The 20934-nt window shown below is 37.6% G+C and overlaps 2 protein-coding genes and 1 pseudogene across 3 annotated transcripts; 1 reads left to right on the top strand and 2 right to left on the bottom strand.

Annotated features, from left to right (window-relative positions):
- Positions 1-491: 491 nt before the first annotated feature.
- Positions 492-5791, bottom strand: LOC107631123 (pentatricopeptide repeat-containing protein At4g19191, mitochondrial). Of its 2 annotated transcripts, none has more exons than XM_021119365.2 (3): positions 5561-5791; positions 3404-5461; positions 492-1336 (listed from the first exon to the last, which is right to left on the bottom strand). In XM_021119365.2, the coding sequence occupies exons 2-3, from the start codon at positions 5345-5347 to the stop codon at positions 1226-1228; spliced, it is 2055 nt and encodes a 684-aa protein (XP_020975024.2). In that variant the 5' UTR covers positions 5348-5461; positions 5561-5791; the 3' UTR covers positions 492-1225. The 2 variants fall into 2 exon arrangements, with proteins under 2 accessions (XP_020975024.2, XP_088364633.1); XM_088508507.1 differs by having other exon boundaries at positions 1081-1315.
- On the top strand, positions 653-1212 carry LOC148572437 (cytochrome P450 71AU50 pseudogene; annotated as a pseudogene).
- Positions 5792-12726: 6935 nt separating the features above from the next.
- Positions 12727-20276, bottom strand: ATH13 (ABC2 homolog 13). Its single transcript, XM_088508818.1, has 21 exons — positions 19429-20276; positions 19178-19313; positions 18451-18617; positions 18020-18140; positions 17806-17906; positions 17424-17522; positions 17105-17215; positions 16921-17000; positions 16751-16820; positions 16189-16262; positions 15997-16066; positions 15834-15922; positions 15155-15279; positions 14611-14691; positions 14472-14532; positions 14302-14356; positions 14122-14220; positions 13920-14009; positions 13644-13703; positions 13436-13563; positions 12727-13244 (listed from the first exon to the last, which is right to left on the bottom strand). The coding sequence occupies exons 1-20, from the start codon at positions 19921-19923 to the stop codon at positions 13447-13449; spliced, it is 2301 nt and encodes a 766-aa protein (XP_088364944.1). The 5' UTR covers positions 19924-20276; the 3' UTR covers positions 12727-13244; positions 13436-13446.
- Positions 20277-20934: the final 658 nt, after the last annotated feature.

The following is a 20934-nucleotide window of genomic DNA, read 5'->3' as shown; positions in this document are numbered from 1 at the left end:
CGTCCCTCACCTTCTAAAATGTGAGACATCTAAGTCCTTCCGTCCAAAATATATAAGGAGTTAAGGACAAATAAGTCCCTAGAGGGACTTAGATGTCTCGCATTTTAGAAAATTGAGAAACGTTTTTGTATTTTTCATTAGTCGAAGACTTCTTTGTCTTTGAGATAAACAGTTAGGGACCTATTTATCGTTTTCTCACACATTTATTTTCATAAGAAAATATTTAACTAAAACTTTTACATTTTTAATATATCGAATACATAAAAATTTAAAACTTTTTATTTTTATATTCTTAATATGTGTTCTTAGAACATATTTTAACTAAAAACTTATATCTTTAAATTATTTTGCACATGGTTTAACCTTTAAATCTTGTCTACAGATATCTGCACTTCACCTATATATTGCAAGTCGAGAGACACTCTCCGTATCAAATTAAAATATCAACATTCAACAATTCAAAATTGCTTAGATGTTTTTCATAGCAATAATTTTTTTTTCACTTATTTGTCTGTGGCTATGGGGATCCAACAACAAGGCTAAGAGATTACCTCCTGGTCCAAGAGGGTTGCCAATCTTGGGAAGCCTTCACCTCTTGGGGGGAAATCCTCATCGTGATCTTCACCGGCTAGCACAAAAATATGGATCTATCATGCACTTGCGCCTAGGTTTTGTTCCCACCATAGTTGTTTCTTCACCCCAAGCTGCTGAATTGTTCCTTAAGATCCATGACCATGTCTTTGCAAGTAGACCACCTAGTGAAGCTGCAAAGTACATCTTTTGTGGGCAGAGGGACATTGCCTTTGGTGAATACGGTCCTTATTGGCGCAACATGCGTAAGATGTGCACCTTGGAACTACTAAGCCAAACAAAGATCAACTCTTTCAGAAGCATGAGGCAAGAGGAGATTAACTTGTTTATCAAGCTTCTGAGAGATGCAGCCAATGATGGTGTTGCCGTTGATGTTAGTGCCAAGATTGCAACACTGAGTGCTAACATGAGTTGTAGAATGGTTCTGGGGAAGAAATACATGGATCAGGACATGGATAAAAAAGGGTTCAAATCTGTGATGCAAGAGTCATTGCGTTTAGCCGCCGTTCCAAACATAGGTGACTATATTCCGTATGTTGGTGCACTTAACCTTCAAGGATTAACTAAGGGCATGAAGGCAACGGGGAAAATATTTGATAACTTTTTTGAGAAAGTTATTGACGAGCACATTCAATCAGAGAGCAAAGAAGACAAGGTCAAGGACTTTGTGGATGTCATGTTGGGCTTTCTTGGCACTGAAGAATCTGATTATCGTGTTGATCGCCTGGATATCAAAGCCATATTGCTGGTAAATGACATATATAATTCAGCATTTCCAAATCATACAAATAGTGAAGTACCAAAATTGTTGACCGAAAACAAAAATTCATATAAGATAGAAAGTTCATTTATATATCTAAATGGCTTGATTTCTTTGACAAATCTACAAAAAGAATGGATAATTTTGTCACCAACATGATCATTTGAGTAATTTTTCATAAATGTTTGAAAAAATTTTTCTTATATAAGAAATTTTTAAAGTGATCTTATCTTTAGTGGATACTCTTAGTACTTCACTTGTCATACAAATTTGGGCAATCCTAATTGACATAAAAGCTCCTCACACTGATTATTATTTATTACTATTAATAGATATATCGTAGTTCTCATTTATGCATGTTTCCAAGTTATGATTATCCTTTATATTTCACACAGGATATGATGCTGGCTTCAACAGATACTTCAGCTGCAGCAATAGAGTGGGCACTTTCAGAGCTAATAAAGCATCCAAGGGTGATGAAGAATCTTCAAATGGAGTTGGAATCTGTGGTGGGAATAAAGAGGGTAGTGGAGGAATCAGACTTGGACAAATTGGAGTATTTGGACATGGTCATCAAGGAAACCATTAGGATCCATCCAGTGGGGCCATTACTAATACCACACCAATCCATGGAAGATTGCAAGGTTGGAGATTTCTTCATACCCAAGAAATCCAGGGTGATAATAAATGCATGGGCAATTATGAGAGATCTAAGTGCTTGGATTAAGCCAGAAGAATTTTGGCCAGAAAGGTTTGAGCGAATAGACGTTGATTTTAGAGGGAGAGACTTCCGATTTATACCATTTGGATCTGGCAGAAGAGGATGCCCTGGAATACAGCTAGCCCTAACTGTTGTCCGGTTAGTGGTGGCCCAGCTTGTGCATTGCTTTGATTGGAAGTTACCGAATAACTTGTTGCCAAGTGAATTAGACATGAGTGAGGAGTTTGGCCTCTCAATGCCTAGGGCCAACCATCTATTTGCCATTCCTTCTTATCGTCTTCACAATGAAAGGGGTTAGGCAAAAAAAAAAAATGTAATTGCTTTACTAGGTCTCTTTGAATAAGATTCATTGGTAAGACCCAACAAAATGGGGAGAATAAAAGTGATAGAGAATCGCAAATGAGAAATAAAAGATAATTTTTCTTGTTGCTTATTATTGTAAGAATAGATATTTCTTCTATGCATGTTTCTCTACCGCATTTTAATTTTCTTTAATTCCTACATAGGATGTGCTGGTTGGTTCAATGAACAGTTCAGCTACAGCAATTGAGTGAGCACTTTCAGTAATAAAGAATCCAGGGGTGATGAAGAAAGTTTAAATGGAGTTGGAATATATGGCGAGTATAAATAGGGTGGTGGAGGAATCAAAATTGGAAAAGTTGAAGTATTTAGACATGTTCATCAAGGAAACCTTGAGAATCCATCCAGTGTCACCATTACTGGTACCACACCATCTATGAAAGATTGCAATGTTGAAAATTTCTTCATACCAAAAAATTCCAGGGTCATAATAAATGCATGGAAAATTATGAGACCCTAGAATTTGGACTGAGCCGGAGGAATTCTGGCCAGAAAGATCTGAGGGAAGATAGACTGATGTTAGAGGGAGAGACTTCAGACTTCCAACTGATACCGTTTGGGTTTGGCAGAAGAGGATGTCCTGGACTGCAGTTAGCCCGAACTGTGGTTTGGTTAGTGTTGGCACAGCTTGTGCATTGCTTTGATTGGAAGTTAAAAACAACTTCTTGCCAAGTGAATTGAACATGACTGAGTTTGGCCACACAATGCCTAGGGCCAATCATCTATTAGCCATTCCTACTTATTGGCTTCATAGTGCAAAAATATAACAGTGAAATATTATTTCATGTTTGATTGGATTGATTTGAATGTGATTCAGTGATCAGACCAGGAAAAGTATTTATTAAAACGAAATTAAGTGAGAAATGAATAATCACTACATTCATTTAATTAAGAATTTTATTTCCATGAGCGAGAATATATACTCAACAAAATGTACATCATAAATCAATAATATCCATGTTCGAAATTACCTCTGAATTTGTTAGTTGGGCTTGTCTAGAATGAGAAGTCAAGCCATCTAGTATATCATATATATACAAGGCTTCAGGGTGATGTCTATATTCAACTGTAAAGATATGAGTGTTGCCACTCACTTGGATAATGCTTTGTCCAGGACATTTTCTCACTTGAAGATATTTCATCTTTCTTCTTATAGCTGCAACTCCATCCCACATCCCAGCTGATGCATATATGTTAGCCAACTTCACATATGGAACTGCCACACGGGGCTCCAACTGAAATAGCCTCTCTGAAACATATTTGGCCATCTCCATCTTAGCATGCAGTTTGCATGCAGACAGCAATGCACTCCATATACCAGCATCAGGTTCAAATGGCATACATTCAATAATTTCTAAAGCTTCTCTCAGTTGTCCTTTACGACCAAGAAGATCAACCATACATGAATAGTGGTCTATACCAGGCCTTATACCATACTTTTGTGTCATCATGCTGAAGCACTCCAATCCTCTTTCAAGTAAACCTCCATGAGCACAAGCTTGGAGAACAGCAAGAAATGTTATGTGGTTTGGTTTCATTCCCATCTGCACCATCACAAGAAACAGGTCCAAAGCATCCTTAACATCTCCACTCAAAGCACAAGCTGTAATCATGATTGTCCAGGTGACGATAGTTTTGTTAGCCATAGAATAGAAAAGCTCCTTAGCATTGCTAAAACTTCCACACTTTGCATACATGTCAATTAGTGCATTACAAACTACAATATTTTCTTTCAACCCTTTGTTAATAGAGTAATTATCAATCCATTTCCCAAGTTCAAGAGATCCTGTTTGACCACAACCTGAAATCAAAGCAAGCACAGTAACCAAATCTGGATTTTCGCCTGATGCTTCCATTGTATTAAACAAGTTTAATGCCTCATCCATATATCCTTTCTCCGCATACCCACTAATCATTACAGTCCATGAAACACAAGTTCTGACAGACATGCCATCAAACAATAATCTTGCAGAATGGACATCCCCACACTTGGAATACATAGAAATAAGAGTATTCACCACACACACATCAGCATCACAACCTAACTGAATTCCATGAGAATGAATCAGCAGACCTTGAAATAGTGCTTTGGGTTGCACACATGATGAAAGCAAATTGAGGATTGTACTAATGTCCGGCAAAAGCCCACAATCAAGCATCCCTTTATAACAATCAACAGCCTTGTCATACTTTTCAAAATTTGCATATGCTGCAATCATAGAATTCCATGAGACAACAGACCTAATACTACTGTCAATTTCATCAAATACTATCTCTGATGAACACAAGTCACCACATTTAGCATACACAGCAATCAAAGTGTTTGCGACAGAAACATCAATATGAACTCCAATTCGAATTGCAAAACAATGCACTGCATTCACAAAATTTGGGTTTTTCAAATCCAAAACAGATTGAATCAGGAGCAAGACAGTGACTGAGTCAGGATGAATCCCAGTATGCCTCATCTCATGCAGTAGACAGAAAAACCTGTCAACAAAACTCCTCTGAGAAAAACCTGCAAGCATTGCATTCCAAGAAGCAATATCCCTAGTGGGCATTCCAACAAACACATGGTGTGCATCTTCCAGATGACCACATTTAACGTACATATCAACCATCGCGGTTTGCACAAAAACATTGGACTGAAAGCAGGATTTGGCAACATGGGCATGGATCATTTTGGAGTTCCTGAGACGGGAGATTCTGGCACAGGCTTTTGCAACGAAGGGAAAGGTGGAACCATTGGGTGTAACCCCAGTTTGCTTCATTTGGCGGAAAAGAAGAAGGGCTTTTTGTACATGGCCTTGGTTCACAGCTTGTCTTATATTGGAGTTCCAGAAGGAAAGGGTTGAGAAATTCGAGAAACGATTCATGAATGGTGCAACAGTAACAGCAACAAGATAGAGGATCATCTCTCATCTTTGAAGTTGAACTTGTTCTTTTGGAGCAATGAGTAAAAACAAGAGAACTGAACTGAACTGAAGGCAATTGTGTCTTGTTGCAAGCAGAACCACCTGCGCTCATTACTGCTGGTGCAGAGGGTAGGGATTAACTCAGAAATTAATTCAGCAAACAAGGCAGAAGAAATTTAATAAAACAATGCAAAAAAAAGTACGAAATTTTACCTCATGGAAATCACAAACAGAAGAATGGGTCGAATTTATCAGCTCGGCCATGGGATGAGAGTGAGGAGCTGGCCGGCGGATGGTTCTTCCCGGCAACTTTAGTCGGAGGTCGTTGCTGTGGTTGGAGGATGGGCTCAACAGGTGCAAGCGAAACATGCCCTTCCCTCCATTGACTGATACTGACACCTGCAAACTGCAAAGTGCCATTTTGTGGCATATTAATTTTGTTGTTGTTTAACGGTTTAACCCGTGGCCTTAGTCAGGATTTGGGAATTTCTCAAATTTGAACGAGTGTTGATGCTCTGTTTTGAGTTAATAGTCAATTTCGATTTCGAAGGCCGAAAGTGTCTTCGATCTCCATTTTTGTTCTCGAAAGTCAAAATTAATCAAAAAGTCCTCGAAAAATACTTGTGTTGATCACGTTCATTCTTCCGTCTTCTCGGCTGATGAGATGGCAAACGGCCGCTTACGTGGCCCGTTAACTGTCAAGTTGGCTAATGCCAGGCTGTTGCATGTTGTTGCTGACAAGATAAGTTTTGTTTAAGACATCAAATTAGTCCTTCGAGTTTATAAATCCTAATTCCAATTCGAACGATAAATACATTGAGGTGATCACTTTCGGTGGCTGTAGAGGTAAGTAGGAGGCATAATCCCTAGCTGGCTGCGTGGATGGAGAGAGGATATGGTGGTTGTGGTGGCGGTTTGTCACATGCATCGCACGACAGTCATGGATCCAGTGTTTCGAAGCGAATGAGGAGGGTGAATGCTCATGATGGATCATGTTTCTGTGCTCTAAAGACTGTGATTAAGAAATCTGGGACAGCGGAGAATCCGAATAGATTGTTCCATGCATGTCCAAGGTACCGGATGAGTGATGGTAAAGGAAGTTAAAGCTTTTTCATGTTGTTATATGTTGTTGGGTGTTCTCTGATTTTTTTGTTTACTCCCATCTGAAATTGCAGAAGGGCAGTCACTGCAATTATTTTAAGTGGGTTGATGATGATGAATTTGAAGCAGTGGATGTGTGTGGTACAAAGAAAGATGCAGGAGCTGATATGGAGGTTGAAGGTGAGTATGATGAATGGAGGGTGAAGGTGGCATGGAAGTTGGGCACTTTAGAAGCTGAAGTTAGAGCTTTGAAACTGCTAATGATTTTACTGTTTGTAGTAGTTGTGATACTTTGTTGTTTCTTATGTACTTCTAAATGAACCCAGTTATCCTCTATGAACATGTAATGATGTATTGAAGTTGTTGATTTGAATGGGAGTAGTTATTTGAAGTTGGAAGCAATTCCCTGTCAAATGTGGATAATTTTATAAAATTTGGCAATTAATTCTGTGTTTGCATGAATTATGTTGAGGCATAAACAAAATGAAGATAGTAAGTAATCTTAATAGTAACTTGTCATTGACGGCTAATTGTCACATTGTCTTAATAGAGAAATAGCAGAACAAAGTCATAAGGTTCTTAACTGACAAATACATTGTCCATAGACTAAATTACGACACACAAAAGTTACAAACAGAATGTTGTGTCATACACAAAATGAGTCAACAACTACACATTCCTAACAAATCAAACTTTGTCATCAGTCTTCCTTGGAGCCTTGAAGCCTGGAGTAGGCACAAAGGTCATGAATTTTTCCAACCGCTTAACAGTTCCAGAACTTGTCCCCTTAATGGTCTTAGCAGAAACAGCCACAGATCCAGTTGCAATATGCTTAGGGGAGGATGTTAACCTTGCTTTTCTTTTGATCACTTGCAACTTAGGTGGCCTACCTATCAATTGATCCTGTATGATCCAGTACCAAATGAGTTTGTTACATGATTAGGCTACATTCAAATTTTTTTAGGAGTTAGGAGTGATGATACTACCTGTAGGGGCTCTTGGGTTGGTGGGATACATTCCGATTCACTACTGTCACTCTCTGAGTCAGCCTGAGTGGGTGATGGAAGTGAAGGCATAGGTGCCTCAACTTCTATACCAATATCAGTATCAGTAGGGGCAGCATTTACTTCAGGTTCAGCACCTTCTGGAGCAGGGATAACAACTGCCAATTGTAGCTGCATCTGCTTGGCATGTTCCTCAGCATCCACAGCCTTTTTCTTTGCGCACCCTCTTTTGTTGTGTCCAACCTCATCACAGTACATGCATCGGATTGGGTTGTATTTTCTTTTCATTGTTGTCTTTGACCCACTCGGTTGTTCTTCTTTGTCCCTTCTTCGCTTCTTTGTTGGCCTCCCAGGTTTAGGCTTCACTGGGGGTGGGACTGGTGCTGGATGTGGCGTTTTTTTCCATAGATCCTGCCCCTTAACCGGATTGACATTAAAACAGTAAGTACGCTTATACGTTTCCATCTTTAACCACTCATGGCCATATTCTTCAGGTCTCTTGTCATTCTTATCTTGTATTGCCGATATTGCATGCATACACGACATTCCTTTCAAGCCAAACAAATTGATACATTAAACATACTATCATGAATGAAGACATTGTTAATTAAGTAAGAGAAGAAAGTTGTTACCTGTAAGTTGCCAAAACCTACAGGTGCATGTGTGCTTGCCCAGGTCAACCACCATATTGGTCGGCCAGCCATGCACTTCGTACAACTCCTCTTTTTCATCACCAGACCACTGAGGAGCCCAATGGCGGGACAACATTGTCATAGCTTCCAACCTACTTTGCTGAAACAGGAGAGAGAATTCCTTGGTAGTTCTGCAACTTCTTTTTGTTATCAACCATACTCTTCATGATGATTCTCCTAACTTCCTCAGCCAGGGTCAGGATAGGCTTACTTCTTTTGTGTTTGATCTTTGCATTGAATGACTCACAGACATTGTTGCATATGTTATCCACTTTCGGAACCTCACTGAAATGCGCCTTCGTCTATGCCTCTTTTGGCCATTTATCAAGATACTGCCAAGCTTTCTCGTTGATCAACTTAACTCTCTTCATGTTTCTATCAAATTCAGCTGTTGTCCTTGACCTTGCACATTCCCACACAAGGTTTCACAACTACCCCACTGTTTCGAGAAATTGCGCCACAAATGCCACACGCAGAAGCGGTGGTGAACTCTTGGAAAAACTTCCTGAACAGCAGGGATTAAATCCTGCACTAAAAGACCAAACACGAAAAGATATTAAATCATTTCAGTCCTCAACATAGAAATCATTAAATCAAACTAGTCCTTCAAAGAATATTTAGTAAATCAAATTAGTCCTTACAGAATTCATTACCTTCTGCATATCTGAGATGAAGCACCATTTGTGCTCTCTGTAGTCACCTAGATCACTGTGAAGCAGTTCAAGAAACCATTGCCAATTATCCTTGTTTTCCACACTGACAATTGCATAGGCAATCACAAAGATGTGATTGTTAGCATCTTGTCCGCAAGCAGTAAGAATTTGTCCTCCGTGTAGTGTCTTCAGAAATGCTCCATCTAGTCCAATTAGAGGTCTACAACCCGCCTTAAACCCTCGCTTGCAAGCATCAAGACACACATAGAACCTATCAAATAGTGGAGGACTCTCATGCATAGGGATCACACCAACTTGCACTCTGGATCCTGGATTGCTAGTAAGTAACTCGTTTGCATAATCCCACACCAAGCCATAATGGGCTATGTCATCACCATCTACAATTTTCCTAGCAGCTTTTAGTGCCCTGGTGATGCATGTGCTATTGAGGTACACATTACACTTTCGGACAAACCAATCATACACCTCTCGATGCTTCATAGTTGGGTGCTTTCTAAGCTTGGGTACTAGCTTGCTAAGTGTCCAGGTTTGGGTTGCAGCCCTGTTTTTCCTCTTTCTAGGGCAGGTGTGATTATCAACTAGCATTTTAATTTGCCAAGACAAGTCTTTACTGTTACAAGCACAATAAACCACCCATGGACAATCGTCTGACTTACAAACAGCTCTAACCATAACTCTATCATTCTTGGTAAATAATATATTTCTGTCCCACTGGATAGTATAATCCCTAGTGGCTTGTATAAATTCAGCTTTTGATTTGAATGTCATACTAACCTCAAACTTCAGGTTTTCAAATTTGGTTTTTTTTATTATATTCGGGATAAACAGTAGGTGTCTCCTCATTAGAGTCTAACTCCTTGCTAGAATCCTCTGAATGCCATGAGTCAGGATCTGAGAAACTTCCAAGATCATCATCATCTTCGTCTGCATCTACCAAATCATAACATGGAAGACATTAAAATTTGGCCAAATAAAATATTAAAACAGTAGCAATCCAGATTCAGAGCTTACCAGATCAGAGCTTTCTTCATCTTCAAAACCCTCATAACTTGAGTCATCAGTGTCAATTTCTTTATCCGCAAGTCTAGACTTAAGAGGCCTATGCTTCTCCTTCGCTTCAGCTTTCTTTGTGAACCTTTTCCACTGTCATTATCACTATCACTGCTGTATAAATTGTCTCTTAAAACTTTCGGAGGCTTGTACAACTCATCTTCAATACTCTCATACGAGTCATGAGAGTCAGAATCTTCATCCTGGATGGGACCTTCTCTTACAGTTCTTCCGGATCTTGTTACTCTGCATGCACTGGTATTTCCTTTCTTGTTATTACTTTCTGGGTTCTTGGCTGCTTGAGAGGATGTTTTGGAATGATGTGGGGCTGTCTTCCCCTGATTGTTGGTTTTGGTTTGTTGAGGGTGGAGTTTTGTTGACTGCAAGGGAGTCTATATGGGCTGAGAGGTGGTCTTTGAGGCCTGATGTGTTGGTTTAGTGGGCTGAGAATAAGGCTTATTGGGCTTACCAGGCTGTGAGGCTGGCTTTGTGGGCTGAGAATTGGGCTTACTGGGCTGAGCTTTGGGCTTACTGGGCTGTGAGGCTGCCTTAGTGGGCTCAGAGGTTGGTTTCTTGGGCTGAGGATCCTTCACTGTGGGAGTCTTCACAGGTTGGGAGTGGTGCATCTTGGCCTGGGAATTGAACTTCTTCTTCTTACTACTTCCTGCTTCCAGAAGAGCTACACCTTCCCCTATGTTGTCCACTACACAGGGCTGTGAGATGTAGTCCTCAAAGTATAGGTTGATCAAATGTTGGTTCCTTCTACAATCCTTGCACATTGCAATCAAGTCAGCATATGTCACCAACTTCTTCAACCCAGATGCAATCGGAACTCCAAGAACTTTCCACCAACAATTGCCAGCCTTAATGTATCCCAACTCCTTATAGTAACCCCTTACAAAAAATACATCAAGTGTGTCTCCCTCAACACCCATCAATACCTCTGTATTATCATGTTCATAAACCATGTCTCCATCTTCACCCGTCCTAAACAACCCACCATGGTGAAAAACAAACGTCATGGGAGGACCCTCCATCTACAATGACAAACACGAAAACATCATAAACAAACATGACCAGCAACAACTACTCTGTATCAATCACCACCTAGTACACCCAGTTGGTACCAATCAACCTTTAACCCGAAAAAAAACATGCAACAGAACCATCACTAAATTCAAACATCACTGACTACTGTCACAGAGCCATATAAAGTAACACAATCTCATACACGAAAATGCTAAAACAACACTAATACACCCTTCGTCACCCCAAACCCTAAATCAGACGAACATTAACACCACCACAGTAACAATACACCACATCACAGAATAAGTCAGAAATCATATTATGAGTTCAATCCTTACCTCTCAACGTCTCAATGCCTTCTTTTACTAGCAATGCTACTCCAGTATAACATCAACTCTGCATTCAACGACCAAAACCTTTCCACTGTAATCGTCTAGCAGCACTAACGATCCTGTCGGGGTGGTGCAGAGCTTCGGTCAAACGATTAGGGCATACCTTGTGGGAGACGACACGTTTTGGAGCGAAAGACAGAGCGATGGTTGATATGAGACAGGGGTAAGACATCGCAACGTTTGAATCCCTCTTCAGAAGACAAAACGGCGACGTTTCAACGATACTGGCTCACTCAACCAAAACGACGTCGTCTTGCTTCACTGCCACCTTGGTAGTTAACGGGCCACGTAAGCGGCCGTTTGCCATCTCATCAACCAAGAAGACGGAAGGACGAACGTGATCAACACATGTATCTTTCGAGGACGTTTTTGATTAATTTTGACTTTCAAGGACGAAAATGGAGATCGAGGACACTTTCGGAGACGAAATTGACTATTAACTCATTCTGTTTTAGTCAATTTTGACGTTGTACTTTTTAAAAATTATTTTAGATTTTTTTTTTTAAATTAGGAGTGACATTCGAATTCCAACTTTTAAGTGAGTATAAAGAGATTATGTCATTTGGGTTATAATTCGTTGGCTTAAACATGTTGGTTCTTGCTAACAAAGTATGTGTTTGTTAAATTAATTTTCAACTTTAACGACTTCTATATTAATGTTTAAATTTCTTTTTATTTATTCTAAGGAAACAAAACCAATCCTTTTAAATTTAAGTACAATATCAAACTTATTTCAAAAATTATTTTTAATAGACAAAAATATCATGATGGTCATAAAGATTTAATATTCACAAATTTTTAGTGTATATTTTTATCTATCAAAAATAAATTTTGAGATGTATTTTAATAATATTGAAAATATTATATATATATTAAAATTAGTCATAAAAATCAATCACCATATTTTAATATATATTTTATATTTTAATATGTATTCTATTCTAATAACTAATATTAATAGTTAATTTTAATATACACTTAATATAGTATTCTAGTAGAAATACTAAAAAACTATTAAAATTTATTATTTTTTATCATTATTTTTAGTCATTCTAATTTTTTTAGTTTAATAATCCAACCACATATTTTAATCCATATTTTTAAATATTAATTACTAATTAATAATAAAAAATAATAAATTTTAATAAACCTCTTAACATTTCTCTTATTTTAATATTTACAAATCATTTTTGTTCACCCTAAATTCTTTCTCGTCCACGTTTACTAATTCACTCTTTTCTTGATACTATGTGTGGATTCAGTACGGTCCACTTTGTGTTGGTTTGGAATCGTAAAAACTAGACAAGAAAGCAATTTTCAGACGAGAAAACAAGCCCATCGTGTAAAATCTAAGAAATATTTTGATACACGATGCTGACTTCTTGATGATAAACTCTACCAATCACTCGGATTGAATAAACTATTTGAATCGGCAACTGAAACCTAAATATATGGATCACATGTACTTACTTTTGTATCTTTGTTAAACAAAATTTATGTACTCAGTGTTACAAGAAAAGCTTCTCAGTACTCACAGTCAAACTCTGTTGGAGGCTGCACGCTGCATCGTGTGCATCATACATTATGGTTATTACAAATTTACAATAAGAAGGCCTACACTAATATCTATAAATTTTACTGTACGAATATATATATGAAAGAACCTCAGTGACACACTGTCATTGAGAATACATTATTGAAGGGGATGGAAGTGGGAGTGTAATATCAATGGAAGTGGGAGTGTCATATTAATGACAAAAATGTGGCTAGCCGATTAGCTAAAAAGAGTCCCAATCCTTCGAGCGAAGTAATCAATTGACAGAAGAAGCGTCCAGCATAATTGTTTGAAGATGTTGGTTATTGCTCGGACCTCCTAATCCATCCATTTAATGCTCTAATTCCCAACTACTAAGCCCCGGTTGTGGGTTTTAGGAGTAAAATGTGAATAATGTTACCTGCATGCGGTGTCGTTGTTAATATGTGTACTACCAGGTATATAACACAATGGGAAAAAATATAAAGAAAAAGGAGAGCAATAGGATGTTGCCTAATAAACCTGACCACCTAATTGACATTCATGCTTATTGTTTTAACAGGAACATGTTAAATCTTGAACAAAGTTTTGAAAAAATAAAGCAACACTCACCTGGGAGTTGTTTAAGCAGTCCCTGTAATCAACCGTTCCCGTTCATCTAACTTCTTAATCTTCACAATGCCAAAGAGAACTTGGAAAGCAAAGATTGCACAAAAGCCATACGCCATCATGGCAGGCACCTAAAAAAATAATGTGAAAGGAATTATCAATCAACTGACTTGATAATTGCCGTAGAAACATGTGGGAATGAAAAACTTACCCTAATCGCATTGAGATACAGAATTGTTGCAAGATTTACTAGGCTCCCAGCAGCTACCGCCTGTTATACACACAAAGGTAACAAGAAGCATGATTCCCCACTTAATACTTATGTCAAATTAAAAAATCACACCCATAGTATAAGGGAGAAAATAATAGATAAGAACATGCTGAACTCCAAAAAGAAATGACAAATATATGAACGATTTTTACAGGTTGGCAAACAGAATCCAAGTAAACTTATAATTCAACAAAGACATGGGTCAGCTTCTCTTACATTGCCTATTGTCTTCTGTACAGCGGCCACACGTTGGAATGCCCTCTCAGATTCTAAAGCTCGAACTCGAAGCTTTAGATCACCTTGCTCCTGTGGAAAAATTGAAGTGCATTTAAGCTATGATCTCTATACCAAAAGTCCAGAACAAACAAAAATTGCAAATCCAGTACAAAAATCATATCAACAAGAATCCAGTAGAGACCAATTTTTGGATAATTTCTGCGAGTCTTTCAACCCTGTCAGCCTGTCTAAATAAGTTGTAAAATGCTTGAGATTGTCTTCCCCATCTCTTTCTGAAATCCTGTACATAAGAAGAATATGAGAAAAGAAATCATAATAGACTGAATTCAAACACACTGGAGAGCAGGTTTATGATGACTACCTTTAGGACAACTTCAACTCCTGCCTCACGGAATCTTAGCAACTCCATGGCATAACTACAAGAGCAGGAAGGCTAGTCAGGTAAGGTACTTGGGTATTCAAAACATGTAACTTAACTTTTAAATTTTAAAAGGAAAAAATAATTTATATGAAGTTGATGATAATACTCACGGTTTGGCAATCTCGGTAATATCAAAACGTGGGTCAAGGCCCTTTCCAATACCATCCAAAACTGTAGAAACAATGATGACTTGTTACCTCGCAATCACAAGCGACGGACATGCAAAGCAAAACAGTTATTAGAATTTACCTGAGAAGGCTCTAACAACAAATGTGAATGTAGCAGGAAAGCGGAAGGGCTGGTCTGCTGCAATGGATAATAAATCTTCACCTGTTCAAAGTTTGACAGCTATGAGTAAATGATAAATCCATGGGTTGCATAATGTTACTGAACTGCAGAAGTATATATTTTGATAACATGGAAATTGGAATGAGTGGGAATGCAATGATAACTTGATTAAACATTTATATTTAGTTTGTTATGATTGAATAAAGAAAATACACAATAATTTATGAATTTTTTTATCAAATAGGCTTTTCCTCAGCCCACTTTGAGCCAGTCAAGTGTTATAGGCCCAGCATAAGTAATTATGCCACCTTTTTTAGCCTTAAAAATAATGACCAGCTAGTACTTTTTAGCCAATAGCTCAAACCCAGACCATGTATACATACATCAATAGAATTATAGAAATCACCTACTTCTCATCTTTAACGCATAACCAGCTTCTCAAAAATAATTGTTGCATGTGTGCATCCACACCTAAAGAGGAATAAAATTAGATCAGATGATTTACCAATGGCAGCCAGACGCTCTTTCTTCTTCATTACTTTTTCCTCCTTGCTTAACGGCTTTTTGAATCCAAGTTCAGCTGTTGCCATCTCTCTCTCTCTCCTTTGTGCAGCTAGACGCTCTTCAAAACTGTAGAAAATTAAAATTGAAGAATGCAAGGTCAAATTTGCAATAGATTGCAAACAAGTTCATCACTACAAACTAGTTATTCTACCATTAAATATTATATGTAGTAAAAAAAGATATAAGGCTAAAAAACTTAACTAGTCAAAAACATACAGCTAAACATTAGTATACTTCCTTTCCTTTTGGTGGAGAAAAGAAAAGTGGGATCCAAGGTTGCATCATTTCTACTTCTAGGCCAGTGCACGCCAAGAGCCCCAATGACATCTCAGTGTATTAATTACAGATGGTCTACAACCAAGGACCAAAAGAGAATCAAACCCAATTCCTTTGATCCTATCAGTTGAGCCAACCCTTATTTGCAAATATTACTATATTTCTAACATAGCTAATCAGGACACAAAAAGCTTAAGCCCAAACATGGATCAATGTGCAAGAAATGCCTTTCCAAAGATCAAAAGATCAGATTACATATTTAGGCACTATAAAAAGGTTTTAAGTGGTATGAGTCAGGACACTTCTAATTGATGTATTGCTACTAAATATATCCAATAAACTACCTATTGAGGAAGAACTGTGCTGTTCTTCTCACAGCAGTCATATCTCCAGTTGGGACAAGGACACCCATTTGAATCATTGCTTGAAGGACCTACATAATGCACAATCACTCAGTAAGTAACTTGAGAAATGTTATGGGAGACCACCACAGAAATGTTACTTTACCTTGTCTGGATCCTTCTCATAAACCCCGTAGAAAGCTTCCAGTAATCCTTCCCGGATATTTGGACTGATACTGTATATGTTCAACAGAAAACATAATTGCAAAGCCAATCATCTCACCAAGCTTAAAATGTTTGACTTGTAAGTTGTAAAACCACATCACATTTTAAATCAACAGAAAAGACACTAACATACCTTCCCATCATTCCAAAATCATAGAAGATCAACCTTCCGCCATTAACATCATCCACTGCAATATTTCCAGGATGCTGCATGGCCAAGTTAAATATTAGTAACACACGAGAAGACGTATCAAATCTAACTTCCTCATTTAACACATAGTTTATTCCACAGTTAAAGAGAAGAACATGGCAAGTTAGTGAGTTTTAGTGAGTCGCTGGTATAGTTTTGGATGCTTGGCAGTACATATTCATCATCACAAGAACAAGAATACTTTTCCGCCCATGGCATCAAACCCTAGGGAGGCTGAAGTCTTGTACTCTCAGGTGAGAGAATCTTTAGTATTGCAGTATAAGAGCATATTATTTTCCTTTTGTATTGAAGAGCATGTTCAAATATATAGTAATCATGACATGTTGGCTTCATCACAAAACTTACCACTAGATAATCCAAAAACCAAAAATGATTTGTGTGTGTGTGTGTGTGTGTGAGAGAGAGAGAGACAGAGAGCGAGAGAGAGACAGATAGCGAGAGAGACAGAGAGACAGAGATTAGCAACTCGGAATATAAAACTTACAGGGTCAGCATGGAAGAATCCATGAGATAGAATCTGCTCCAAGTAAGACTCAACAGCATATCGCCCTAACCTGTATAAGATAAGTGATCCTTATATTTTAATTAGAATTCTAGATGCCATCATAGGTTGTTGAGAAAAATAGAAAGTAAAAAGATAACAATTCTATGAACCTTTTTCGGTCAACACCCAGCTGATCTAATGCTTGTATTTTGTTTATTTTAATCCCTGGAACATACTCCATTGTAAGCATCTGTGTTGAAAAAAAAAGAGTAAAAATAGATAGATAAATAAAGTATCAAAAGTAAAATGTAAGTTATGCAATTGATATATTTCTATGTAAAATCAAGGTTAAACCTGTGGTGTGGTATAATCCCAAATGATTGTAGGGACTTTCACATAATCCATGTTCTTAAAGTTATTTGCAAACAGTTCTGCATTAGCAGCTTCCTTCGTGTAATCAATCTCCTGAAAATTGTTAATTCATGTTGCATTAACAGCATCAGGACACATGCAATCATACTGAAGCTAATCAGTCTCTTTATCACAGTGTTCTTATGCAATATTATCGACTAAATTCACTGCAAAAGAATTAAAAAATAGCATGTACATTCTTCAGTTGATCTCAATTAACTTATTCATGAAGCAACTTTCCAGGATTTAATCATATTATCACCTGATATAAAACGGATGCACACTCGTCATAAATAGCAACCCAGTCCCTCTTTGCACCATCTGATTTAGGATCAACTTTTTGAAGATACTCAGCTATAACCTACAGTGTAAAAAGAGCCGGTGTATCAGTGATTTAAACAGTGTGGCAAAAACCACCATATTCTCTAAGTCCTATTATTAAAAAGTTCATCATGCTAGAAAAAGCAAAATAATTTAGGTTTTTTTCAAAAATATAAATAAAAATGAGAGCAAAATGATGGACTAGGCGGTTTACTTATGTTAGGAGATATATTAAGGAGAAAGTAAAGAGGTCTTCAGAAGTTATATAAGATTTGAACAGCAACGACGGTGTAACTTCTGTATGAAATTATTACAGTACTGACCCTCAGATTTTTAAGATCAATATCAAAAAGATCCTTGAGACCAGGCCTTTGCACTTTAACAACAACCTCCTGTCCCTTTAACCTTGCACGATGAACCTGACCTGAATTGGGAGAAAAATAACCTATTTTATTTCTTCTGACTTCTAAGCAAATATTGTCTATGAAATGCAACCTAAGTGCAAGTAATTCCATGCAAAGTTAAAACATTGATTACCAAGACTTGCAGCAGCTATCGGTTCATAGTCAAACTGATCAAAGATGCTCTTTATAGGAGCTCCAAGCTCCTCTTCAACAATAGCTATTGCAGTCTCTGAGGGGAATGGAGGAACTTGATCCTGAATTTAAAAAAAAAGGAGAGAGGGGGGGGGGGGGGGGCAATGAAGGAAACTTAGGAACCGAAGAAATACTTCTTTAGTAGTTTTTTTTTTTTTTTAAATCATCTACATGTAAAGTTTATGCTTATTTACAAGCCAAAGCCTCAAATAAAGAAATTAATCTACAAGCTAGGATGGGTCTCTTTTGCTGTCTATGAAGCTACTCACACCATTAATAACAAACTAGATAAGAAAGGCAATACAACCAAGAAAATTCAAAATATCTCTATGAAAGGGATAATATGACAAAAGCTGTTCAAAACTGTTAGACCTGAAGTTCTGACAACTGGTCAACATATTCTTGGGGAAGGATATCCACCCTCGTGGAGAATTGCTGGCCGATTTTGATGAATGTAGGACCTAATCTCAGAATGCTCTCCTTAAGCCACTTGGCAAGGTCTTTCCGCCTTAAGGTTTTCTTTTCCTCAGTCATTCCACCTGCAATTCATGTTCTTGAATCAAATAAATAAAGGCCGTGTGGCATCTTTTGAATTCTTCAAAATTTAATAAAAAGCACTAGATAGTTCATATATCAATAAGTTCATTTCTGGTTGATAGAAATAGGATCAGGTTCGAAGAACGGACAAAATTGACAAAAACAATACATTCATAACCAAAATGAGCAACACTTCCTTCTTAAGTGATTCCCCTTTGTTTCCACTTTCCACAGCTCATAGTCAACTTCCGTAATAAACATGCATTAACATCCCTTGTAGATGGTTTATGATTGCAATATTCAATTACTCAAATGCTTAGTTGATAATACCAGAAACCCAACCAGTAAGGAAGAATGCTTAATTATGTACCTACTTTTAAATTACACGGATAAATGTAGCCACCGTTGCTGAGGGAGAAAAAATATACATCTTCCCACGATTAACACATTGAAAAGGTTCCTTCAAGCTCAATAAGACTAACACCCCGTGTTTTCAATGGCTTAGAAGTTAGAACAACTAGTGCATAATCTACATTCAAATTTAAAAGTTGAGAAGACCAACCTTTATAAGTGAATTTCTGATTATTGAGCCAAGCCTTGAAGATGAAGGTGAAAACAAACCCCCAAATTTCCAACGTTCTCTGTATTGTTGAGTAAGTCTTGAACCTGCTCCAACGACCTCCAGGCGTAACTGCTACCTGCCATAAAAATTCACATGTTCATCTCACGTGTGCAAAAACACTTCAACATTCTCTTTTCTAGTTTTCTATATATAACAAGAAACCAATGAACACAGCACAAATATAATCGTACCTCAACCGGTTCATTCCCGGTTTGCTTGAACCAAGCATCTTCCTTGCCAATCTCCTCCAACCTCTTCTTCCTCCCATCCTCCTTCCGCTTCGATTCCATTTCACCGGAATCTTCCAACACCAGTGTCACCTCCGCTTCCGCCGCCACAGCACCATTGCCATTCACGTACTTGACCAACCTTTCACTGGCAGCTCCATTCCCATTCTCCACCACGCCGACGCCGCCATTCATGTAGTACCCATTGCTACTACCGTAGTCGCTACCAACGCTTGAAGCAGCTCCATTCCCACTCCACTTCGCATCACTGGCCTCTCTTCCCGCCAAAGCACCTTCTTCGATGACAGCGCGAATTCGCATGCGAAGAGCAACATTGTATCGTGAGGTCCTCGAAACGGAAGAGCAAGAAGAGAATCTAGAGAGAGCAACTCGACGCTTGGGAGTAATTTGCGGTGCAAGAAACTTGAGCTCAGGTAGGGGCAAAGTAGAGAAAGCCATGGATCGGTGAGTGAATGAAGGTAGAATTTGAAGAAAGAAAGAAAGAGTAAGGATCAAGGGTGAACCCTAGCTTTCATGGAGCATGAGTAGTTTGCTGTGACAGAAGAATGAAGTTGGAAGAGTGACAGAAGCAGAAGACAAACAAAACAGTGGAAGAAGGAAGTGTTTAAGAGATGAATGGAAGGAGAGGATAGAAAGAGGACACGTGGCAAGAAGAAGATGAGCCGTGAAGGTTTCGGGAGAATTTCATTGGTGAGGGTATTTCGCGGGTTTGTCTCAGCCACAAAATCACATTTTGTTCTTCTCTGCTCCTCTTTCATTGTGTTTAGGGGTGGTAACAATTAGAGTAGGACAGGTAAGTTTGAGTAAAATTTTAAATTCTATAACTTTCTCTTTATCTTATTCTCTTGCCAGGTGTTAAATTTTTTCACTCCAATCTCATATCTGCCGGACTTTATTCATCTTATTTCATCCTATCCGCCAAAAAAAAAAAAAAAAAACCAAGAGTGAATTTATTTTCAGTTAAATACAATATTTAGTCTAAACCAAAAAAAAAAAAAAAACAATATTTAGTCTTTCAATATTTTATAAATATAATAATCATTACAAAATTAAATTCATACTAAAATTAAAAATAGCACAATCATAACATGAAAAATAGAAAATTTATAAAATCTATAATATATATTAATATAACATGAACAACAGTAAAATCTTTATTATTCTTTTTCCAACTCTAACACTTTGTTTGGATGGAGGAAAGAAAATGGAAGGAAAGAAAATGAATGGAAAGAAAATAGAAGGAAATTTTTCTTGTATTTGGATGAAAGGAAAAGTAAGAAGAGAGAAAATCATAACCAAATGAAATTACATTAATACTCTTCTTTATATTATATATAAATTATAATATACTAATATATTTAAATTATTTTTTTAATAAAAAAATTATCCAAATTATATTTCAAAATTTTAACGTGTTTTTTTCATTAAAAAATTATTTTTTTAAATTTA

This window comes from Arachis ipaensis, chromosome B3 (genome assembly GCF_059453495.1).
Source record: "Arachis ipaensis isolate K30076 ecotype BB chromosome B3, ASM5945349v1, whole genome shotgun sequence".
In the NCBI taxonomy this organism is placed as follows: Eukaryota; Viridiplantae; Streptophyta; class Magnoliopsida; order Fabales; family Fabaceae; genus Arachis; species Arachis ipaensis.
The sequence above is the reverse complement of the archived record's forward strand: the minus strand, read 5'-3'. Positions and strand labels throughout refer to the sequence as shown.